Below are 25,999 nucleotides of genomic sequence, written 5' to 3'. Positions count from 1 at the left end.
ACCCACTTTATGGGTCTCCAATGCCATCACCTATTCATTGCAAGACCTGATCTAACTCCATTTCCCAGCCCTGAGAGAAAAGTGACAAACTGTGGACTAAAATCCACCCAAGTGCCATGGGATGCTGTGTCCTGTAAATTACCCAAAATCTCACTCCAGATTACAGCCACTCCAGAACAGGACTGCTGCACCCACACTGCCAGTGCCAGACTGGATATTTGTGCTCAGAGAAGCCCCTCACACAGTGCCACAATCCAGAGATGAGAAGGTGCAGTATTTATTTTAATTGGATGACTTGCTGGCAACAAACAAATGTGGATGAGACAGAGAGCAGAAAGGGATCAAGGACTCTATCTTCCCTTTAAAATAATATTATTGCTGGCACATTTTGAAATTCAAAGAAACACAACTCTTCTGGGAGATGTTTAAAGCATGTTGGCATTGATACATCTCTGAAAAACTTTTAGTCATCTTCATAACAGAAAGATTTTTGCCAGGAAAAGATTGTATTTAAGCAATAGCAGGCTTCCATCCTATTCAGAGATCTGCTCTTATTTCAGTTCTGGATAAATTCCTAACTAGTTCAGAGCCCAATATTCTCAAGCTATATATTCTGTTCAAGATTCAACCACTGCTCTATTACAAATGTATCTTACTGCTCTTTGTACAGCCATGCACAAAGTCATAAAATGACAAGGGCTTTTTTTTGTTTTATCATTCTAAAAAAATTCTCAAGTTTTCCTCACTTCAAACTTCTTATATAATTCTATATTTTACAGAAAAAAAAGCTTTAAAAAATTCTTCACGCTCATGAACTCTTCCTATTAAAAGTCTGCCTTCCCACGAATGCAATGATCTCATCAAGAGCAATTTTAAATTTCTTAAGTTTTTACATTAGCCTAATCTGACTCGAAATATTCTCAATTACTTCTCAGGCTATTTTAAAATGTAGGAACAAAAACTGTTTAACTGGCTCTGTAAGTAAAATACATCTAATGTTATTTAGGTACAGGAATCAATGGATTCATTTAAAATTGATGTGGCATCTCCTTTTTAACTTAATAAATTTTCTAAATACCACCAATATCCTCACTGTGAGCACCTCCATTTCTTCCAGCAGCAGCAAACTGAGATCACCTGTAATCAATAAACCACTTCAGCCTAATGAGTTTTTCCCCTTCAGGATTTTCTGGAGTTCATTACAGACTCTCCTTTTCTTAATCTCACCAGATCTTGATACTGACTGTTCTTCTCTTGCATGTGTTCAATAATTTTCTCTGATGTTTGTACTCCTCATTCCTCACTATTTCTTTTTGACAGATTTTTTTTTTTCTCTTTGCCTTAATTTACTTTTAGACTGCAAGAGCTGAGGACACCACTTCATTCTTTGTACCCTGAGGAGCACAAACCCAAAGCCCCTTCCTCCTGTTGAGCTGATTTCCCTCTTTGACCCGCAGCTCGTTATTCTTCACACATTATAGCTCAAATCTCTTCTGATTTCCTCTCATCTAAATAAGCCAACACTTGATAAAAGCACTTTGAACTTGCCCTTTACAACTAAAGAGCATTAAATTACATTTACTTTCATAGTTAAAAAATTCCATTTTCTCCATTTCTGATTTGTTGTAAAGCATTGTAAAGGTTTACCTAGTAATCCAAAAAAACAGACAGAAAATTCAGCTACATCACATTCTTTTAAAAAATACCTGGGGGAAGGGAGGAAAACACTTAAAAATGACAAAAAGCATTTTGCAACCTTGCTGTAATATATAATTTTGCTGTTAAAGAAAAATGTAAATAATAAAAAAATGTGGGAACTAGAAGAGTAAGTGCTTAAGTAGAAAAATTTAACACTGAAGTGAAAAGGTCACAAAAAGGTCAAAGCATACTTTAAAAATGAATCTGTAAAAATAAACCACGTGAAAACACAGGAGAGCTCTCAGAACTGTCCTCCCTGAAGGAAGTCCTGAGAAGGGAGTGCACCTTGTTCAATGAGACACTACCTTGGTATTCCTCAGGGTGCTGTTCATAGTCCAAACAAAATGTCAGAAATTTCATGAGCATTCTCTTCTCCACCATGGTCAGCTGTCTGCTGTTGAAGACATCTGCTCTGGAACAAGGCACCTGCAAAGTATTTTTTAATAATTTCAGATACTTTCCATACTCTGAATGTAAAAGGATCAAGCAACAATAGTCAGATAAAATAACAAATATTTCAAATTATTGTTTTCAATTACAGCTATTTTCTTATATATTTATTTCCCCTAATTTCTATTGTAGCTAAAGTTACCAGTTTTCCACAATAAGAATATTCAAAAATCTTTTTTATCTCCCTTCAATTTCAATTGCATCTCTAACTGCAGAGATAATCACTTGAGTCACTGTGCCAATATCTCCTATTGCCATTATCACACTGATTTCTATTGTATGTAACAAAGACAAATCAAGTCTATGTCAGACTAAAACCTAAATCTTTGAATCTTAAAATCTTTAAAACCTAAAATATTTGAATCTTCAACAATTATCTGCCAATCAATCATGGCCTAAACATTTAGCCTGAGGTTAAGATTTATGTCAATGTGCTGGACTGCACAACCTTATTTTAGTTTGGTTTGATTTTATTTTCATATTTCTAGATAACACATACCAACATCTTTTCTTCCAGAAATTAAATCAGAATCAGAATTAAGGAAAAAACACTCAAAAAACCAATTTCAAGCTTCTTGACTTTCAGGAGCTGAGATGAAACACAAACACACGCAGCCCATGATTTTCTGGTACCTGTTCCACTTTCCCCTCGCGGAAGGCGAGAACCCGCGTGGCGTTTTTGAACTCGGCGTATCTGCTCACGTTGGACTTAATGAGGAGGTCAATTAACAGGCCCCGGGAGTACAGCAGCTGCACAGGAGCACAAAGGAACTGCTGGGTGAAGAGCATCAGTGGAGCACCCAACAAAATCCTCACCAGCTGCTCCCTAAAGCCCCTGAACCAAGAGGCACCTTTTCCACAGATCAATTCCATGACTCCCAAGCTAAGGTTCAGCCATATATAATTTAATCATCTTTCTAGAAGCTACAAATATGAAATACAGAAGGGATAGAAATGTAACTATGAACTGAAAATGTTTGTGTTGAAAAGTCTCATGGTACCGAGTAACAGACTTGGCAAGAGCACACAGAGACTTTCTGGATAAAGGTTTCCTGGGACACCAACAAGAAAGCTGATGTTCCCCTGCTAGGGAAACCCCAGCACAAACTCCCGGCCCTGCCCTGCTGACCACTCTTGTGGCTGAATTTCTGGGATTTGCTGCAGTTAACACCATGTCCCTTTAACAGAGTAAAAAAAGGATACAAAACAGCATTATCTGCTTAACCACCACCCACTGACTGGTGTTCAAGATGTCATTGCAAGGAGGCTTGGAAGTGGGATTCACATCTGGAACATGAAATTTGCAATAATGATTTCACAATGTCTTCACAAAGAATTGAATGAATTAGTGAAGAGAGTTTATTTTTCAGTTTCCAAAGGTTTGAAAAATCTTTTTAGGCACAATATGTAAAGTGAAGCATTCAACTTTGAAAAAACTTCCCTGTGCTGTAAAAACCATATTTTTATCTTTTTAAAAAGACAGAACAATCTGCATGCAGATTGCTCTTTCTTGTTTAAAAATACAAGTTTTTAATGGCACTATTTAAAATGAGACATTTTGCTGGTATTACCCATGTGCTATATTCCATGACATTTATTTCAAGGCAGTATTTCTGAGCTGTGTTTTTTGATCTCTTTGGTTATAAAACACTTAAGGTCACATATTAAATAACTCATGTTTGTTTTAGTGCTAACAATTCTTACTTCTCAAGAGTGGCTATTTTCCCTCAAAGGTGCTTTAAAACAAATGTCAGCATTTTAAACAAAGCAAATGTACTTACACAAAATAAAGTCATTCAGTTCCTACCTTAGAAACCAAATCAATATTAAACCTTCTGCCTTCTCTAACAATTTGAGAATAGGTGATTTTCTTTGGTTCTTGAGCAGCATTTTCAGAGGGTGCAGCTTCTGTCTTTGCCGGCTGCGGAGCGGAGTCGCCGTCGGCCGCGCTGGGAGCAGCTCCAGGGCCAGGGGCTGCTCCTGCCCCATCCCCTGCAGCTGCCCTGGCTGCCTCAGAGCAGCTCTGGGGCTCCTCTCCAGGGCTCTCCACTGCTGCGTTCTCTTTCTCAGACCCTGGGGAAACCTCCTCCACTGCTGGACTCTCCTGTGATCCCAGAGGAATCCCCTCCACTGCTGGACTCTCCTTCTCGGGCCCTGGGGACTCCCCCTGGGCAGCAAGGGCTCCAAGCACACGCAGCTTTGGCAGAGCACCAGCTTCTTCAACACCTTCAGCTGAATCCTGACTGATTAAAAACACAGAGGGGAAAAAGAGGGGGGAAAAGTCTTTTTGAAGAGTCTTAAAAACTTGTTTAAAGTTTTGAGTCGGTGCCAGAGCAGAAACCTCAAGCATTTCTAGGAAAAGCATTAGAATTTCTTTATCCTGGCCCATTCAGGTATTCCACCCACTAACAAACTCTGGTTCTTTGGCTGCAAAGCTATAATTTAAGAGACTATTTTTATTGAGGAGAAAAAGCAGCAACAAAAATTTGAGTTTTTACTTTACATATACTTAAAAAATAGAAGGGTCTCAAAAAGAAAATCAAGGCCCTCACGGTGAAACAATACACAGCTACATCAACAATAGAAATGGACTATTTTGAAATAAGAACAGTAACTTGATCAGGTGTTCCCTACAGATTAACAGCCATGAAATTGAAAAGCAAATATGCATTAAAGTCATTAAGCTGAGATTCTGTCCTGAAGAAAACAACATTTGACAAGCTTTACACAACCGAGCTCCTCTGCAGCCATGATCCCAGCAGAGAACCAGACCACTTGGACCCAAAGCTTCAGCAAAACTTTCAAATTGCTGTTTTAACTCTGTCCTTGCATTCTAATGAGCTGTTCAAGCAGCAATGCTGTTAGGCAAGTGCTCCAAATCCATGCACAGGGCATGAAGGCAGCCAGACACAGGAGGGACATTCCCACAGAACATTCACTCTGCACAGTTCATTTCCTGTCCACAACATTTCTTTAAAATTCCCCTCATAAAGCAGCCCTCCACTTTTAATCTCATCTTCTTGTTTTATGTTGAACTTCAGTGACACCTCCCTGAGAAAGCAGGACTTTTGAACTTGGTTTAGTTTACACTACCACTGAGATGAATCAAATCAGTGTCATTGCAAGTGAAAGGAGTTCAGCAATAATTCCAAACTATCTTTTTATCTTTCTACCACAAGCCATTAATGCACTGAATAAACTATTTAATCTTGCCTGGAAACTAATGAACTATGATTTTAAAGGTGACCTGCAAACACAGAGTATTAACAGGATGGTTAAAATTCCCAGAACAGCAAGGAATTACTCAGCACCAACACCAAAATGCTCCCTCACACACCTGCAGATGGAAGCAGGAGCAAGATTTTGGTTCAAAAAGGAACAAAAACCTGGGATCCTTTAAAAATTGCTCCTCATTTATGAACTGCTGGAGCTCGCATGGACTCATGAAAAGTTTGGAAGTGATCTCCCAGCTTGGGCACAGTCACCAGGAAGCACTTAACTCATGACTGGGTAAAATATTGCCCTGGGAAATGCAGGAACTGCTATAAGGAAGCACTAATGAGAGAAGGCTGTTTCTGTACATTAATTATGTCTTTTTGCTTCAGATTGCCAGCATTAAGTAACTATAAAATATCAAAGAGAGATAAGTACTTTGTCAAATGTTGTTCAAAAAAGCAATCTCTGCTACAAATAAAAATGAAAGTCAATTATATTTTGGGGTTCTATTTGGATTTTGGGGTTTTTTTAAGGATTTTGGAACACAGTGTTTGTGAAAACTGCAAAAGCATTTCCCAGTAATTCAGTAACTACAATGAAGCTTTTATTTAACTCATCCTAAACCTCTGTAATACAAAATTTCAGAATAAGGTTTTCTTTCTAACTTCTCCCAATCTCAATGAACAGTTAATCTTATTTTAAACATACTTGATTATTACTTTTTAAAATAAAAATAAACTTGGATTCATCTCATCATACACTGTATTTTTCTATATCACTCTGAAAAGCAGTGTAACAGAAATATTTACATATTTTAAATCTCTATTCAGTTCCCATTAAAGAATAGGTAAATCTCCACGATTTCCAGCTCCACAGATTTTATAATGACAGCCCAAAAACTGTATATAATCTAAATTCATGACATCCTTCCTATAGGACCAAATATCCCTGAATAATGTAAGAACTGTCTATAAAAATGACTCAAATTGAACTTCTGTACAGACAATTCTTCTCCTAATTCAGAAAAAAATAATACATCTGCAGACAAATTGTTGTGTAAATTTAGAATATTATCTTCCACCATTCATCAATTAATGGTACTAACAAAGGAATATCTTAAAATGAATGTGTCTTATTAATGCCTTGTAACAGCAACCCCTTCAGATAGGTCAAATGAAAAATTGCCAACCAGCTGGTTAATTTATTCAGCACAGGTGTTCACTATTTATTTTTCAGCCATTTGCCTTTTTTCAATCCAGCTTGTTGTAGACACAGTATTCTTTCCCTTTGATGGATGCACTTTGTTCTAAGGCCATTCATTTCAGATTTGCACTGTGTATATTATACTGCTACCCAGCTGTTTATTCTTTCAAAATAAATGTTTCATGGTTACTTCATAGGAGTTACAAAAGTTAAGCAAAAGCTATAGAATCTAGGCAGAACATGTAAATTGTCAGAAACACAGTAATTGACTCTCAGAAAGTTTCAAGTTCTTTTGGAGAACCTTTTCTTTGCCAGGTTTATTAATCTTATCCTTGTTCCTTGGGAGAAATGGGGTTTTTCTTGGTGATGACCAGGACAGACAGCACTGTACTGAGCTAAGTTGAATGCTTAAAAGCTCAATTTTACCCAAGTATAATCTCACTTCTAAGTGTGAAATCTCAGTGCCAGGGGACTCATCTGGGAGCCAGCTATCAGTCAGAAATTATACACAAAGTCAAAAGACTACAAAACCTTTCCCTCTGATTTAATCCTGCTTCTGAACATTATTTATTATGACAACAGGATGACAATTACAATATCCAAGTGCTACTGCTTTAAAATAAGCATTGCATTTTATCTGCAATCCAGTCAAGCACCATTACTGTGCAGCACTGAACCTTGGAAGAGTCTCAGTCTGTGACCTTCACATTGTATTTATGTAATTCACACCTTTTTTCCCCTACTTATGGTGTTTACAGACAGAAATCTGTATTTCTTTATGAGTATGTGTCAGCATTTCATTTAGCTACCTATACCTATGGTATTTTCTAAGGGATTCAAGGTTAAGTTTACAGAACTATCTCAAAGAATTTCCTCTCAGGAATTCTGGAGAATGTTCAGTTCAGTACAAAATCCAGAAGAGAAAAAATAATAAATAAATAAATACACAGTTCAGTTAGTTATATTTATACTCAGTGGATTTAACTTCACTAAGTTAAATTCATTGCACATAAAAAGGACAAAGTGAAATATTACTTTATCATTTCACCACAAGTATTTCACAGTTACAGTACTGTTGTCCATTTGTGTTGTTGTTCTTTTGTATGTGGTTCATTTTACATGGATTTAGGGGTTAATTTTTGATAACGAGAACAGCAGCTTTTAGGCAAATTAAGAATGGAAAAATTTTATTGAGGGCAGTGCACAGCTGCCTACTACTACCAATACCTAAACACAACACTTCTGTTTTCTGCTCAGAAGTAAATCACAAACTCACAGAGTTGGCCAACAAATTATACTGCACCCAGAGAGGCCATTTAGGAAGGATCAGGGTGTTTCAGTGAATTGATTTCAACAAAGCACAAGGACATGAGAACATTTCAGAGGCCAGGGTTGCATTTTGGGACAATGTGTAATGTGGCAGCATGGTGAAACCCTTACAACCAAAGCACAATATGATAATTTACTCTGGGCATGCAAAATTGCTCATGAATTTGTACTTTTCTACTTACTCTCCAAAACAGAAATCTTCTACATGTTGAATAGTTTTATCCTTGCTGCTGAGAGGAATTGCTTCTTCATCCTCAAGGATCAGTTTTCTCCAGTCCTCACATTCATCACTGAGATCTGCCTTTTGCTTAAAAGAACAAGTATAAAATTACATATTGTACTGTACAAGCTGTTCTTGAACTATAAATCTCTCTAGACACAAATAATATGTACCATCTAATAATATAAGGGAAAAATAAACCCTGATAACTGTCCTAATGTTTTTTTTTCCTATTTATGTTTTTTGAGTTAAAACACTTAGAGCTGGTTACTTTATCACACCATGCCAACATTTGCACTACAGCACTGGCCCTATTAATCTGAAATACAGTGTTAAATGAAATAAAGCTCTCTCTTTAGTAGAGAGCTGAATGTAACTTGGAATGCAATCTCCTAAAAGGCAGGTTTGCCACAGCCAGGGTAGGTCCAGATTCTGGGACAAAGCTCTTTGAATGGAAACCATATGGAAAAACCTGGTGAGATCTGGGGGATTGTACTGATCTGTGTAGGAATCCCTAAATCATACAACACAACTCACAGAATATGAAGCTCTGGCACTGAGCAAGTGCCCTGATGATGCCAGGAGGCAGCACAGTGTAAAGAGCAGGGTGAGACTGAGCTGAGGAACTTCCATCTTCTACAGCCCACAGGCTCTGAGCATTTCTGTAAATAACAGAGCAGCCCCTGCTAATCCAGCCCTGGGCTCCATTTCCTGAATAAATCTCCTCCCTGCAAGATTTCTAGGGGACTGCCATGAATCAGATAAACTTTGGTCATTGGAAAATACACTATCAGCATTCATCTTTTTGTCCTGGTTACAGGACATTTCAATGGGAGGATCCAGCACACACTTCTCTGTCTGTAAGGAAGAATCAGCTGAATACAAACGAGACAAACAAAAGGGCTGAAACATCAGAGAGAGGAAAATAATCCAAGAGGGAATGGAGAAACCAGATTATCCTAAAGGAACTGGAACAATGGTGTAGTTGCTTCTCTTTAAGCTCAAGAAGGCAGAAGTGTGGCTGAGCACCAGGCTGGCCTCAATCAGACTGACAAGGCAGCACATCAGAGCCCCACACTGCCAGGCCAGATGGGTGAGGCTCAAGCAGCAAAGCTGGGAACTGCAAACCTCTTTGATCTGTCAAATTACCAAAGAGCAAAAGCAGGGAGGTGATTTGTCTTGAAATAAATCATGCAAACAACAGAGATTCAAAGGTAAGGAGGCCTAAAAGAAACAATTTGGAAAATTTTTACCTGATTTTCTTTAATCCAAGATAATAATCCTGAAAAACTAAAGCTGGCCCAGTTTCCACCATAGTAATTTCTCCTGCAAAGAAAAACAACAAAAGGAAAACCTGTTGGACAGGTAAAACAACTTTCCCAGATTTAAAGAAAAAAACCAACCAAGTATGATACATTCAAAACATTTTACATGGCAAGATTTTTCAGATGCAGAATAGATGAAAATTAGTATTTTGCAAAATTTCCATTTTCCTCCTTGCATGCATCTGTGACCAAACACACTACAGTCCAAAATCAAATTATTTGCAGGGTAAATGGATAATGCTGAGAACAACACAAGGGATAGTGTGAAGAAAAGGAAAATAGAGATAATACTGCTTTTTGGCCAAGACTGGCTCTCTTATCCATGATGTCAAATACAGGACAGTGCAGTTTATTGTTTATCTACTGCTTACACAATATATTTTGCCTGTTACAGACTGTGAAGCTGCTCTGGCAAAACACTCACTGAACTGCATGTACTGCAGGTGGAGCCAAAGGAACTGATTTGTACCAAGTGATCATCCCTCCCTGAGCACTTCCCAGTTTCTATTTGCCACCTTCTTGCTTGCAAAAAGATTATTTACTGCTTTTAAATCACAGAAAATTAATAGTTCTGCTGTTAAGCAAAGAAAGTCTCTGCTCTCTCTTTTTAAAATTTCTCTACCAATATTTCTCTAAACATCTGTTGGATTAGTTGGCTTTTGTTGTCAGATGGCATAGCACATCTTAAATACTTAACTCTGAGAAGAAAAATAATAAGAGTAATTACATTTTAAAAAGTCACCAGTTCTTGCAAAATTAAAGTCATTTCAGGATTTAACTCTGTTTTCTGGCAATGTGTACTGGCACTTCAGAAGCCTCAAAGATACCAAAAATACCCTCCAGAACAGGTAGCTATAGGGAGGAAGATAGGGTTTGCATTTTAAAGAATAATGTGAAGGCTGTTAAATCAATCTTATCATAACCTCCTCCACTTTTAAATTGTAGAGATCAGTGTGATACCAGTGAAAAGCTAAATTCAGGTTAGATTCTCCTGCCTAGATTTACAATGGGCTGCTTTTGACAGGGCTGATCTGCACTGACAGAGCCTTCACAGGAGTGTCAGCCCCGCTCAGCACCAGGGGCTCTGCTCTGGACCTCGCTGCTTACTTAGCATATGAAGGACAGATGTCTGCTGAGCACTGCTAATTGCTGCTGACTACAAACTGACCTAAAAAAGTCTTTCAGCTCCTGCAAGGCAACAGTGAAGAACATAAATAGGACATCTTCTGTAAAGACAACAGAATGCAGCATTCACTGAATGAATAAAGGTGGCTCCAAGAAGGGATGGTGGTGGTGCAGGCCCTGCCCTGCAGAGTGGGCAGCACTGGGCAGCACAGCTCCTCCTGCAGCTGGGTATCACACAGAGCACAGCAATGGGGATTCAATGTGAGCAGCACAGCTCCTCCTGCAGCTGGGTAACACCCAGAACACAGCAATGGGGATTCAATCCATGCCCTGGGCAGCACAGCTCCTCCTGCAGCTGGGTATCACACAGAGCACAGCAATGGGGATTCAATCTGAGCAGCACAGCTCCTCCTGCAGCTGGGTAACACACAGAACACAGCAATGGGGATTCAATCCATGCCCTGGGCAGCACAGCTCCTCCTGCAGATGGGTATCACACAGAACACAGCAATGGGGATTCAATCTGAGCAGCACAGCTCCTCCTGCAGCTGGGTAACACCCAGAGCACAGCAATGGGGATTCAATCTGAGCAGCACAGCTCCTCCTGCAGCTGGGTATCACCCAGAACACAGCAATGGGGATTCAATCCATGCCCTGAGCAGCACAGCTCCTCCTGCAGATGGGTAACACCCAGAACACAGCAATGGGGATTCAATCCATGCACAGCTCCTCCTGCAGCTGGGTAACACCCAGAGCACAGCAATGGGGATTCAATCTGAGCAGCACAGCTCCTCCTGCAGCTGGGTATCACCCAGAACACAGCATTGGGGATTCAATCCATGCCCTGAGCAGCACAGCTCCTCCTGCAGATGGGTAACACCCAGAGCACAGCAATGGGGATTCAATCCATGCCCTGGGCAGCACAGCTCCTCCTGCAGATGGGTAACACCCAGAGCACAGCAATGGGGATTCAATCCATGCCCTGGGCAGCACAGCTCCTCCTGCAGATGCTCCCAAGCAGGGGCTCCAATCCTCTGCAACAGGAGCTCACCCTGACTCTGTGTGACTGACATGGGGAGCTCCACAGCTATTCCTGTTTGGTACCACACAGACCCCAAAGCAATGGGGATTAAATCTATGAAATGCCCAATTCTGTGAGATTTCAATCTGTAAAAGACACTGACAGTTGCATGTGATGGTAACTTCAAGCTTTGTTTAAGCTGTCAGTGGTGCAAGGTAATTTTTTCAGGTTTCTTCAGATTCTACAGAATAAAAAATTCAATATCCATGTATTACCTGTCATTTCAGGGATTTCCAAAAACCATGAAGATTTATTTTTAAGGAAATGTGCTGCTCAGGTTGCAAGTTTCTTGAATTTGGAATACAATATACAGCTGCTGGAGCAAGCAATGCCATGATCACAGAAATCCCAGAAAAAATCTGCCTACAATTAGGAGTGGGTTTCTTGATTCTCCACCTATATTAAGTCATGCATATTTAGACTATTTAAAGTTCAAACTGTCAGTAAGAGAAATTAACATTATTTTCACAGAAAGTTACAAAAGTTTGTTTGTGAGCTGTCAGACATCTTTCACGTGAACGTTCCTCTTTCTCAGCTTGGATTTCCTTTGAAATTATTTGTTTTACCCAGTGCTGAGGCAACCTAAAGTGCTGAACAAAGCACTGCACAACCCTTCTGTGGAGCTCCATGCCTTCTGAGGAGCTGGCACAGCCCTCTCCAAAGGAAAAGGAACCACAGCTGTCCCTCCCTGCCTGGTGTCTGAGCACCCTTCCCAAGCTCTGTGATGCCACCTCAAATATTCATCTCCTCAAGTAGCAACTTCCAGATTTTTTTTTTTATCCTGGAATTTTAATTAGTTTCCCTGCACTAAATGATGAATCAGGATTGCTTAATTTTCTCATCTGAAAACACTAGAGAAGGAAGACAGAGCAGACATGATTACTGACATAATGAGCAAAGTTTATAGCAAGTCTTGAAGAGGAATTCTGAGAAGAGCTGACTAATGGTTTTACAATTAGGACTCCTTTGTAACCAAATATTTCTGTTAGAATTGCCCTGAAGATGAACTGAGGAATTCCTTTAAGTAATGGTCAAGATCAAAGCTTAATTACAGCTAAAATATTGTCCCAAAATCTCCAGGCCAAAGCTCCCCTCTTCTCTTGCCATATTAGCAAACTACAAAGATGGATTTTCTCTCCCTTTTTTAGGGTTATAATCCAATTATTCCCTAACTCGGAACAGGAATCATTTTGAAGGTGCAACAGCACAGGTGGAAAATACTTTTTCTACCAAGTTAGAGCACAGATGTTTTCCTTCCCTACCATACATTAGTTCCTAAATTATATTTGCTCAGCTCCTCCCATGTTACCTGGATTTCACCTGAACTACAACACTGCTCTTTTGCCTTTACAACTTTCAAATCTCTAATCTGCAGTTCAGAGCTAACAGCAGAAAAAGTTTTGCAAACTCTTGGCAATGTAGCTAAAGTACAATTTTACCTCTGCAAGAACCTTGTCTCTTCTCCTATGTTACCTTTTTACTTCAGTTACCAGGACTGGAATTTGCCAATTATTTCAATCTGGACCGCTGAAATCACAAACTGTTTCTGACTGATTACCAATCTGAATCTGAATGAAGGAAATCTCTCATGTGCCCCCAGGGTGACACCCAGAGCTGCACAGAAGCTGCTGATGCCTCAGGATTCCCCCCAGAGCTGCCTCAATGTGACTGTCCTGCCTCTGATCTTGCAGAAGAAGTCCTGAGCCATCAGAGCAGCTGTCCTTTGCTCAGGAAGTTACTGCCACATCGATTTTAAGGATCTCAACACAAAATGATTTGTGTTTCAAACCCATAAAGTTTCCTGTGTCACCCATTGTTGCTCAGGCAGATGTATTGGAGATTCCCAGTCTGGCCCAGTGATGGGTTTAGGAGTTGTCTGGCTTCCAAGAGGGATTTAACCCACACAGCTCCTGAGATCCTTCAGCCCAGCAGAAGGGTGGGTGATGGTGGCAGTCACTTGTGCCACATCACATTACATCCTGGGATATGGACATGACCAAAGGGAACCACCATGGCCCAGCTGAGACCATGTTTTACTCTCTATCACCTTTGCTGTGAGAGTGCATCCTAAACCAAAATAAACAGAAAAAAGACTTGTTCAAAAAAGCTCAAAAGATACCAGAATTAACAATTTTCTGCCTAGTATTCCTTATTGAAATTAAGTAATTTCTTTGTTTTTCTTGCTGCTCTAAGCTGGTCAATTTCTTAAAGGAATTGACCTGCTTAGAGCAGCACCAGTTTTGCTCTCTGGCTGCTGTACTCCCACAGCTCCCTCATTTCACAGCAGTTAAAGATCCAAAAGACAGAGGTATGAACACACAGGGTCTTTTACAAGTTCTGAAAAAAAAGTGAGACAAATTGTCTAGCAGGAAGTGGAACAAACTACAACCAGGGATCTTGGACTGGGGAGGTACAGGAGTAAGGCCCAGCACAGTTTTGAATGCTCAAATAGAAAATTTTGGACATAAGGAACACTCAAGTGCTCTACAGGCAAAGTAGTCAAAAAATAGGAAAGGTAACAGGTGTCAAGAACTGCCCAGTTTGCTCTACTTCTCCCAGAAAATAAAATTCTGCATCTTGACCCTCCTTTGCCTTTGAATTAAATTCTGTGTGGAAAGATAAATTAGTCAATGAGGAAGGATGTAGACAATAAAACTGCAGCCTACAAATGTTGTATTCCAGATGCTGAATATCAAATACAAAATGTATCTGAACATGCCTCACCCCTAACTGCCCCATCCCAGTAACCAAACTGGGGCATAACTACAGATACAGAATTAAAAGAGGCAAATAAACAAAGGATCAAGAGCAGAAACTTGAGCAAGTGGTCAGGAGAAAATCTTCTGCATGTGCACAATTAGTACAGGAAGCATATTCACTTCAAGTAATCCACTTTTAGTCTTGATCTACCTTTCTCCAGCAGCTTCAAATTTAAACTAAGTGCCAATCTCCACATTTTAAATTGCAAATTACTTTTCTAAATCATTTAACAAATATCCTTGAAATTTCACATGTCAACAGCTCATTAATATCTACAGCAAATGTAGCTCTCTGAGAAGAAGCACAGATTTTATGTTTATTGAGACAGATAGCTGGCACAGAGAAATAGAGCTCCTTCAATTACTAGTTGGCAGAAGCTAACTTCAGTTTAAAATCAGTCTACAGCAATTTATGGCAACACTGCAGTGAAGTGACTATTTTGAATAAGATTAGCTACTGCTGATGGCAATGCTTGGACAGTGTTTATAAATCAAACTCAGAAGTCAGTATTTTATAATAGGCCACTTCAGAACTATCTCCCATAATCACCTATGCAGTATATTATGATAAATGCAAACATGGCTGGAGATTAAAAGTAATAAAACAAGGTACACAAGGTAATGAGAGCAAGTAAACTATAAACAAAGACTTTATGCATATATGTGAGCAATATCTGGTGCCTGACTTAACTCAGGCCTTTGTTCCCTGCAAAGATTAATCAAAGCAGCACATCCAACACAGCTATTTCAGTAGCCCCAAATCTCATTTCTTTATGAGAAAAAATTTAATTAATAATTCTGGTAATTAATGAAAGGAACAATTTACTTTGATAAAAGGTAATATTCATCATAGCTAAAAACAGGCATGGATAACAGAAATCAGAGTTCCAGTGGCCAATACTATTACAGACTTTGAAAACAAAAAAGTGAAATAACACAAGTCATTCTCATCAAGAGAATGGGATAATTCTGTCAGGAATGAGAACCAAGGCACTAAACCTGCAGCCATTCCTGCCTGGAGCAAAGCAGGAGCCATCACAGCATCCTCCACCACAGCACTCACGCTCCAAATCCCTGAGCCAGCTTCCAAAAACTGCCTGCTCTATTGATGGAAATAACACCCCCAAAAGAAGGCAGAGACAGAAACATAACATTCCTGGTGCCAGAGGAAGAGGCAGGAGTGCTGCCCACACTGCCAGAGCCACAGAAACCCCTGCAGTCAGTCCAGCCCAGAAAGGGAAGTGACTGGAGGAACTTACGAATCCACGTGAAGAACTCTCTGGCCACTCCTGGCACACGCTGCTGCAATGATGGACTCAGGCAGACCTGCAATGACACAGGCAGCTTTCAGAACTCACCATGCACTGATGTGTCAGAAACTGCAACAATGGTACAACTTGGTCAGAAGGCAACTCAAACAAAAGAAATTTTACAATCTGAGTCACTGAAATTTTTAGCCTCATGCTACTAAAATAATGAACACTATTCTGTGCTCTTTAACATTTTGCTGAATTAAATGCAACTTTATTTTTATTTTTTTAATAACTGTATGGAACATACATACCACTTGCAAACACTACTAAGTTAAAGCTTGGCACCAGCATCTTCTCTCCACACCCTGCTCTCATAATCACATCGAGCAATTGCCAGCACAATGACACCCAAAGCTCAGTGGGGTGCTCTGTACCCACATCCTTGGTAATGCTCACAGGTATTACCTGAGGGCATTTCTGTTCACATCAAAGTGAACAAAAGGACTGTGATTGTCCTTAAGAGTGATATCCCTCTCAAAATCTCCCACATTATGCAATTACACTCTACCAAATCAGTATGTTTTCACTATATCTAGGAAAAAAAATGTAGCAAAAAAACCACACCAAAAGGCTGTGATAGCTCTGCCAGCAATACATGCTTGGAATGGCACAGGATCCCACTGGAGCTCAATAAATAAATGGGGCTGTTCTGTAATGTCTGCTCCCACTCACCAGATTTCACATGCCCAGTTCCATGCCTTGGATTCTGGAGCAGGTTCAGAGAAGCAGGACAGCTCCCCAGCTAAGCTCTGTGGCACTAACTTTCCCCAAATCTCTTTTGCAATGATCTGTTGGCTGTTTAAGCAAGTAATTCAGGATCAGCAATTAAAATCCCAGGGACTGGTATTAAAGACACTTAGGCCATGTATTCAATTAAGGGATGAGATGAAAGGAAGTGAAAGGAGCTTTTGGCTGATCTGATTTCCAGCAGCACCAGAAGCAGCTGCAGAGACAGAACTGGAAGGGGAAGAAGCAGCTGTGGAAGGGCACAACCCACTCTGGCTCACTCCATGACAAACTTCATCTCCAGCAGAATTCCAGGCCTGTGCTGTTCCTTACACAGAACAGTGCCTTCAGCAACAAATACACCTTGCAGTCTAGGAAACATCCTCTAGAAGCTGGGTACACAGGCCACAGCTTCACCAACTCTTCAAACCAGCAAAGGCCAACAGAATCATCAAAATAAAGAGGTGCAACTTCTGTCCTCATCATCTGCCCCTCCTGACCTCCTTCCAAATCAAATAAATGGTCAGTTTTTGGAGAGCAGTTCCATGGTGTTGTCCAAAAGTATAAATATTTGTATCAATACCAAGAAGGAAGTGTAAGACAGGCGTGACAAATTTTCCAGGAAAATAGCTACAACTTCTCAGCAAATTTTCTGGTCTTAATGATTACTTTTTCAATGGATTTTTAAAAAATCCTGGTTTGAATTGATAAAGCAGAAAAAGTGAAAAGAGTTTTGCATTGCTGACCTTTCACAGAAAATGAAGGGTTTAACACAGAATTAACCTCCAGGGCCAGGAGGGATGAACAGTTGCAGCAGTGCCTGGGATGTTTGTTTCACAGACTAGAAAGGCCAAAAGTCTTCAGAGTTGAATTTTTGGAAACAAGAGCTCATAACACAGACCACTGTGACCAAGGAGAAAATACCCAAGTGCAGCACACACTTCAGGACTGCCATGAGACCCTGGCTGCACACAGCCATTATGTGAGAGCTCCACACTCAGCTGTCCCCCCATGTTTATATATATGGTTCATTTTGCTCCCTCTATAAACTATCTGGAATAGAATCTACAACTACTCTGTGTTTGGAGTTCCCAAAAAAGCTTTTCTTTCCCTCATTGGGGCACAGAGAGTATTACTCTAGAAATGGAATTGAGAAACTTGTTTCTCCTTCCTTATTGATAAAAGCCACTGAGAAAGTGTTGTAAAACATCACCAGTGCTGCCTGGCTGACCTGGGCCGAGTTATAGCTACCAGGGCATAACTGATTGCTGTAAGCTTGATCCAATTGATACTGTGCTGGAGGTCTGTTCTTCCATTAACCTTGGATGAAATTGTTCCCTGAATTAGCTTCCTCTCTCTTGAAAGCTGGCATCAATTTTCTTCACCAAGCCTGTGCTTCCAAGACACCGTGGCCCCCCACATAGCCAGTGGTGAGAGTGGAGCATGGCTGGCACATCCCAGCTTTGGGAGAGGCTCCCAACACCTGCTGGAACAGGACACCCTTTGCTCCGGGGGACAACACCTCAGGAAATCCAAGAAATGAATAAGAGTGTCACATGGCACCAGTTTCTGAATTCTGTTCTCCAACAGAAACAAGGGTACAGGGAAAAGAGGCAGTGCTGTCAAATGCAAGTTACTCCTATCTGGGACCTGATTTGCATGGTGGTTACTGAACAAAAGCCTTTTCCAAGAAAGAGGGTTCTGGACAATTACAATATAATTATGCATTGTCCTTCTCTATCTAGGAAAAAACCTAACTTGGAAAAGCCTGCTTAGAGAAATGGCAATTTCTGAAATCACAGCATGGAAAGCTGAACTGCCTCTGACAGGACGTTGTGCAAAATAGGTTCCCTTCAGATAATCCAGTAACAGAGAAATGTGTTTTTAGAAACTGTTCTTACTTGGAAACAGCCTCCTGATCTGAACTTTGATTTCTCAAAAGCCCTAAAATGGATTGTACTCAGGTTGTGAAATGTGTTTGGATCCTCACTACAAGACACACTCATCGTCCTGCGTTTGGCTTCCCGTTGGAAAGAAACAAAGTGGCAAGCAGACTGAATTGTAACATTAATTAGCCTAATTAAACTAACAAACACGGCAGCATGGCCACTTCAGTACACAGAGGAAACTGAGGTTTGTATCAATGTTTCTGTATAACGCCCTGGGAACTGCTGGGAGAGACTGCAGGGCTGCCCTGGGAGCAGCTGCGGGCAGGAGGAGGAGGAGGAGGAGGAGGAGGAAGAGGAGGGAGCCCGGCGGGGCAGGAGGAGAAAGAGGAGGAGGAGGAGGAGGAGGAGGAGGAGGAGGAGGAGGAGGAGAAAGAGGAGGGAGCCCGGCGGAGGCAGCACAAGCTCAGGGCCCTGGGCACAAGCTCTGCCTCAGGCAGCCCCTGAGCTGAAAGGTTTCTCTGCACGGGCCCCTCCCAGCACTCACCCTCAGCGCCACCGCCCCGTCCCAGCCCTCCTGGACACACCACAGGCAGATCCACCCCCATAAATCTCAGAGCTGCCTCTGCAAGCTGACCTTGAAGTCTGCACCTGCTTGTTTAACCTCTGACCTAGATAATCCCCATTACATGAATTTTTGGAGATTCCCTATGAAACAAAATCAGCCGTACTCTCATTTACTAGAATAGTGTTTCAGAAGTAAAAAAGAAACAGAAGAAATAGCTACACATTATTTAGTTATCCAAAAACCAATTCTATTTTTAGTTCCAATACAACAAAATTAAAGTTTGAGATAAACGCTAAGGTGGAAAACTTTAATTCAGTTTTAAAAGCCAATTAATTTCTGAAGTCTTACAAAATAATGACAACTTATAATTCACCTCTGTGTGATCAAAAATTAATTTTAGGTTTACACACTGTGTCTCCTGCTTAGCAGCTGTACTTGCAGCTCCAGTGCTGCAGTGCCCTGAAAAGGGCTCAGCCACTGCCCTGAGCAATTTCCAAACTCAACAGCTCCACATCTCTGGGAGCATCCTGGTCCTGAGCTGCTCACTGCAAACTGCTCTGCAGTCAGCCAGATGATAAGTTTTTACTGAATTACACAAGATCCATCTTGAAAAGGCTTAAATGTTTAATTTGCTTCACTCCATCTACTAAATAAATCACAAGTGGCTTTTTCATAATATAAAATGTTGAAGGGAAATATATAAAAATGTTGGAACACGGACAATTTCAAAACAATCTTCTGGAGCCAGACAGTTCACCAGCTGCAATACATTTTGTTTGCATCTGAACTTCTAAGTAGAGAAGAGCAGCTGATTCTTGAGGAGCTCACTACAGAATACTCATGGTGTGGTTTCGGTATATGTGAAATTTTAACAGAATGTTATAATTAATTGCAAATTAAAATACTTCTTGTATGTAATATTTTAAGATAAAGTGATTAAAATTCATTCATTTTAATATTTGCTCATATTGCAGAGCAGTATCAGAAAATATTTCTGCATTACAGAGTATGGCACAGAAATGCCAACCCACTAAGCTAACATGTTACTGGTCAAGAAAGAAGCCACAAGTAAAAAGTGAAATTGCACACACTTATCTGTGTCTCACCACAGGAGCTTGGCAATGAAAACCATTCAATCTCACAGCTGGTGTAAATGAACATTTAGGAGAGGAATACAAGCACCTAGGCTTGAAATAAAAATTTAACTTCTTACTAAAAATTATACTCACACCAAGCAATGTTCTCCAGCACAAACTACAGCTCAGAGCCTAATCTTTGGTTTAAAGCAACAGCAGCAGACAAAGCAAAGCACTTCAATTAAAGGATCTGTATAGCAAGACACATGCTGAGCTTTATTCTCACTCCAGTCTTCTAATGCTTCCACTTCTTTTCTGCCTCCCCATGGGCAAAGAGCTTGCTCTCCTTGTTCCTTACACTTGTAAGCATTTAATGAAAGATAGTGAGGAAGTTTCTCCTCCTCCTGCAGCAGCAGCTCCCAGGGGAGCAGCAGGGGCTCTGTCCCTCCCTCCCTGGGGAGCACCAGGGGCTCTGTCCCTCCCTGGGGAGCACCAGGGGCTCTGTCCCTCCCTCCCTGGGGAGCACCAGGGGCTCTGTCCCTCCCTCCCTGGGGAGCACCAGGGGCTCTGTCCCTCCCAGGAGAGCACCAGGGGCTCTGTCCCTCCCTCCCTGGGTGCTCTGGCACAGCCCCAGAGCAGCTCCTGCAGCAGGACTGGACCCATTCCCCAGGCAGCAGAACCCATTTCCTGCTGGGATGCACAAACCTGGCTTTCCACTGCTCCTCATTCACACTGGCATTTCCAAGTACCTTACTAAGCCTTTTCTAAAGGAGTTTTTTCACCTTGATATGCAGATGACCTCCTCTGTATTTTTCTCAGTAGAGTCCTAGAGGCTCTGATTCTGTAGGATCAGCAATATGATCTGGAAAAGCTGCAGAACACAAACAGGCTGAGAAGGACAACAAAGGGATCAGAGAACAAGGAGTTCTCCCACAGGAGCAGCCAGGGACACTGCACAGGTCTGGGAAAGAACCTGCCTGAGGTACCAGAGGGAGCCTGAACCTTGCAGGCAGCACCTCTGCTCACCCCAGCATCCACACTGGGAGCCAGGCCAGAACACAACCCCTGCATTTCAGTCAGGTTAAAAAAATCAGTAAAGAAGATAAAGCTGCATCTACATGTGGAGAGTACTGAAAAAAATCAAAGGGACACACACACAGAGAGGACATGGGACAGGACTGTGAGCCAGTGTTCATTTTGTTTGACATTTAAATGGACAGGCAATGACTTATCTACAACTGATTATAAAATCATTTATATTTCCTCCTTCCAGACACCAACATTAAAGTCAGTGCCCCTGTGTTAGTCCACAGTGACCACTGACGTCAGAAAATATCCATCTTCAGCTGGGTTTCCATTGAGCTTTCATCAGCTCTAAATAGCTGCTGATATAAACTGAGGACTGTGCAGTTACATAAGATAATGCAACCAAAATATCAGCCCAAATGATGTATTACAAAATATTTTTGTCACATTCTAAAAATATCCTGCAACAATGAAACAATTAGGAATTATTTTTTTGTATCAATCATCAGTGTTTACTTTAAAACTGGCATCTGTAATATTTGGGTTAGTTTAGTTGTAAGGTATATTTTTAAAATTGTGTTAGTATCTGGAAGTGATTTTCCCTAACACACTACACTTCCATAAGATAAACATGAAGTACTTACACCACTCCCAGCATATTCAACAATAAATAATAGATTCTCCTGACAGGACTTTGATGACCTGGCAAAGCCCGAGTGCTTTCAGCCAAAATCATATGAAACCATAAATCACTCCTTATTTTATAGAATATTTCAAAATGGATTCCTGCTTTCTACCTTGAAAGTCATTTCATGTGTTATTTATAACCATTGAAAACCAGAATGGAAAGAAAATTGCATAGAACTAGAATATTTACTGTGACTGCTTTTATAAAGAATAACTCTTTTTTAGGAAAAAAATTAGAATTACTGGCAGACAAACTTGTGAATACAACACCTTTCAAAGAGCCATATCCTTTACAACTTTCCCAGCAGTTAACACAGGTCTGGGGGAATGTCAGAGACAAGGCCAGACTGAACACAATCCAATTCACTGAGGAAATTCCAGGGTAAACATGACCCTGCACCTGTATCCACACCACTCTGCACAGCCACAGAGTTGCAAATCTTGGCACTTACAGGGGTTTCTGCCCTAAACTCAGCACTGCTGAATGTCAACTAGGGAAATTCACAGGCAAAACAAAGCTCTGCCACTGACCCCTAGTTCTGCTTCTAGACCAATAAAACCACAGAAGGGACCTGCCCAAACAGCAGAGCTGCTCTGAGGACTGCTGATCCTGGAGAAGATCTGCTTTTGTCAGGAACCACGAATATCTGCTTTTGTCAGGAACCATAACTATCTGCTTTTGTCAGGAAGCACAACTATCTGCTTTTGTCAGGAACCACGAATACCTGCTTTTGTCAGGAACCACGAATACCTGCTTCTGTCAGGAATCACAACTATCTGCTTTTGTCAGGAACCACAAATACCTGCTTTTGTCAGGAACCACGAATATCTGCTTTTGTCAGGAGCCACGAATATCTGCTTTGGCCAGGAGCCACAAATACCTGCTTTGGCCAGGAGCCATGCCACAAGCCCACCCTGCTGGCTGATGGGTAGCCAAGCACAGCCCTGGGCTCAAACAGCAGGGACAGGACAGGAGGGACTGGGGCAGACAGGGAGGGGAGAGTGACCTCGAGGCTGCAACAGAAAGCAAAGTAGAGCAAAACAATGTCCCAACAGCTTTAATGCTCATACTGTGCTGGCCATAAAAAACCTCAAGCTATGCTCATCAGTTTCACGCCATGAGACAATCCAGTTTTCTTTAGAACTGTGGATATAAATTCCATGATTTAGCAAAACTTCAGCTGCTGCACCCATCAGGAGTATTTTTGTACCCACATCCACCTTGCTCTTAACTTGCTCATGCAATAAAAAACCTGAATTAAGGAAAAATAATTTCTTCTAAAAGAAAACTTCCTTTTCCCATAGCAATATTGATGAATTAATTGAACCTGCAGCACTGATGGCTAAAATTTAGTTGAGGCTCCATTTGCACTAAGCTCACTATAGGGAAACAGTTAAATGAGCCTGAAATAAAAACAAATTCAAATCTTATGTTAGCACTCAGTCTAATTACTAAATTTAATAGATGCACAAGTTATAAAACCAGGAAAAGGCCACACATGCAGAAATTAATACTACTAGGACAATGCATTAAAAACACCATTAAACACAAACACTGCAATTATTATGCTATGACAATTGCATATTCATAGGTACACTCAGCACTGGTGACAGCAATGGAAATAAGAGAGCTGAAGACTGGGATAAAATATTCCCTCAGGAGCCACTTCCCAAAGAGAAGACAGATGAAAGTTCTACTCTGAACAATCTTCCATACTGGGAAATGTAATACAGATTAAAAACCTCAGTCACTCAGCAGTGCTAATCACCACTTGTGTATGCTCTCAGTAAAAAGGAATGCAAGGACAAAACAACTCCTCAAGTGCAGAACTCTGAGAACCTTGGATTAGTTAGAGCAGTACTCTCTACAGGTGGGCAGAAAAGGCATCCTTGAATACAAACCAACACCCCCAAATACAGCAACATTTCAGAGAACTCAGCTGAGAACCTCCTCCTGCAGCACCAAAGCTCCAGTATCACACCTCACTCCAAAGCAGGAAGGTTGGCTTTGCTGGCTGCACATGACCTGCTCTCCCTGGCACAGACAGTCCTTGTTCCCTCCATGGCTAGAATGGTAAATAGCTGAACATTAATATCATTGTCATAAACCTCTGAGCTTCTGCATATTCACCTCATGGCAGTAAAGAATGGATCATCCCCAAAAATCACACAAGTTACACAATGTTTAATATTTCACCCTCACAGTTTGATTATCCAGCTTCTCGTTATTAACCAACCTTCTCACACACTCAAAATGTTCTCAAATCTGAGCACTTATAAAAAATGTCAGATTCATTACTGCAAACCACTCCATAGAACAGGGTTAACACACAGAAGAGATCTCTTAATTTGCTCAAGAACTTAGATTTTATATTTTTAGCACAGTTTTGGTCAAAAACATGGGGGCAGTATGGTTTTATAACTATTCAAAAACTCCAGATATAAATCAGAAATCTTTTAAACAATTATAAATACACTGTATGGGGATTGCTTTTATCTGCTGAACACTGAAATCAGCAATTTCTTTAAGAAACTCACTCATTCAATTTCAAAGTGCTAGGAATCTTAACTCCCAGGGACATAATTTCACAGATCAGCAAACTCCGAAACCAGAGTTCCTAATTTCACATGGAAAACAGTAACATTTAGAAATTCCCTTCCATTTGTGCTCCAAACAACACCCTGAGCTCTTTGCAAAGGCAAACAAATCTGACTGTAAATTTGGGACCTCTAAACAGTGATGCACTTTAGACTAGAGCTCAATGCTGAATTTAAGGCTTATCAAGACCAATCTGAATCAGGTCACTCTCATTCAGTTCTACCAAGAGAAATCTATTCCAATAATTCAAGATTATTTTGCTACACAAGCACAAGGAATCTTAGTTCTGAAGGAGTACTTAAAATTTTCTCTTGTAGTTACATTGTGGTAAGTTACAGTGAGACACTCCAGGTGTCCATCCTTATTCACCTGACCAGGATGAAGTTGTACAGGATACAGAAAGTGCAGAAAGATGAGCATTAAGTGTCTGGTTATGTAATCATACATAGACAGAAAAACATGCTTTAATGAGAATGACTCAAAGAGTTTTGTGTTATTTATAAAGCAGGCATAGAGATTAGAAAAACGACCTTGAAGATACAAAACTACTTGTATTGCAGGATATGACTAAAAAATATATTATCAGCCTGTAGCACAGATACTGCAAGGAGACAGAAGTTCAGCTCTTCAGAGCTGTTTTCCTTGCACAAAAGCAAACCTGAGCAGCAGGGTGGGATTTCGGGAATAAGGGCAGCCAGGGCAGGCAGACAAAGCTTTCCGAGGCACCAAAGGAGGCCCCGATCTCAGGTGCGGTTTGTGAGGGTTGAGCCCGGTCACAGGGCCGGGGGTCGGGGCAAATCCTCCTCAGGGGCAGCCGCACACGGCCCTCCGTGACACCTCCATTTCTCAGCAAACCTGTCCATGGCAGTGTGAGCAGCAGCCCTGCAGCGGGCTGCCATGCCCGGGGCATGGGGACAACGTCCCGGCCGCTGTCACGGACACGTCCCCGCGGGTACCTCAGCAGCCACTCGCACACCCTGCCCGCCCTCCCCAGATACCGCTGCCGCCCCTCAGCCGGGGATCCGCGTCCCCCCGCCGCCCCTTGGAGCTTCGGCCCTGCCAGGGCCGGCGCTGCCCTCATGCCCGTCCCGCCCCGTACCGGTGCCCACCACCACCACATCGAACTCTGTGGGCAGGTTGTCCGCCATCTTGGGAGGCGCCGTCACGCGCGCGCCGCCGGCGGAAAGGGCGGGAGCGGCTGCGGGGGTTCCGGCGGCGGCGGGAGGGAGGGAGCGAGGGAGCGGCGGCCGCGCCTGAGGGCGCGGAGCGCTCGGGGAGGGAGCGGCGGCCCCGCCTGAAGGAGCGGAGAGTTCGGGGAGAGCCCGGGGGTTGTCCCGGGTCCGTCCCCTTCCAGCCCGCCGGCCCCACCATCCTTCACCGCTCCGCTGTCCTACTTATCCACAGAGCCCGCCCTGACCTGGCATATAACAATGCTGCGGGATGCAGCAGGGAATATATGTACATACACAGCACTTACATCCATCAATAAACTTTTAACTACAGTCACATGGCAGCGTTCCACCTACTGAGCCAAATCGCTTCATTGCAAGCACGTGTGTTTTTGAATTACTTACGGGTCGATTTGAGGAAGAAATTATAAATTGTTCCCTGGCAGGGTGGGCAGGCCCTGGCACAGGTGCCCAGAGCAGCTGTGGCTGCCCCTGGATCCCTCGCCATGTCCAAGGTTGGACAGGGCTTGGAGCACCCAGGGA

General features: G+C 41.7%; 1 protein-coding gene across 1 annotated transcript in view; it reads right to left on the bottom strand.

The window, feature by feature from the left end:
- CHM (CHM Rab escort protein) overlaps positions 1-25,461 on the bottom strand; it is a 52,146-nt gene extending 26,685 nt beyond the window's left edge. Inside the window, exons 1-7 of the mRNA XM_058032910.1 lie at positions 25,387-25,461; positions 15,666-15,732; positions 9,370-9,442; positions 8,079-8,203; positions 3,956-4,391; positions 2,782-2,898; positions 2,004-2,124 (exon numbers count right to left, since the gene is read on the bottom strand). Of these exons, the coding sequence (XP_057888893.1) occupies positions 2,004-2,124; positions 2,782-2,898; positions 3,956-4,391; positions 8,079-8,203; positions 9,370-9,442; positions 15,666-15,732; positions 25,387-25,435 (988 nt within the window). The 5' untranslated portion in view covers positions 25,436-25,461. The remainder of the gene's footprint in view (positions 1-2,003; positions 2,125-2,781; positions 2,899-3,955; positions 4,392-8,078; positions 8,204-9,369; positions 9,443-15,665; positions 15,733-25,386) is intronic.
- Between the last annotated feature and the right edge of the window lie 538 nt (positions 25,462-25,999).

This window comes from Melospiza georgiana, chromosome 12 (genome assembly GCF_028018845.1).
Source record: "Melospiza georgiana isolate bMelGeo1 chromosome 12, bMelGeo1.pri, whole genome shotgun sequence".
NCBI classification, from domain to species: domain Eukaryota; kingdom Metazoa; phylum Chordata; class Aves; order Passeriformes; family Passerellidae; genus Melospiza; species Melospiza georgiana.
The sequence above is the reverse complement of the archived record's forward strand: the minus strand, read 5'-3'. Positions and strand labels throughout refer to the sequence as shown.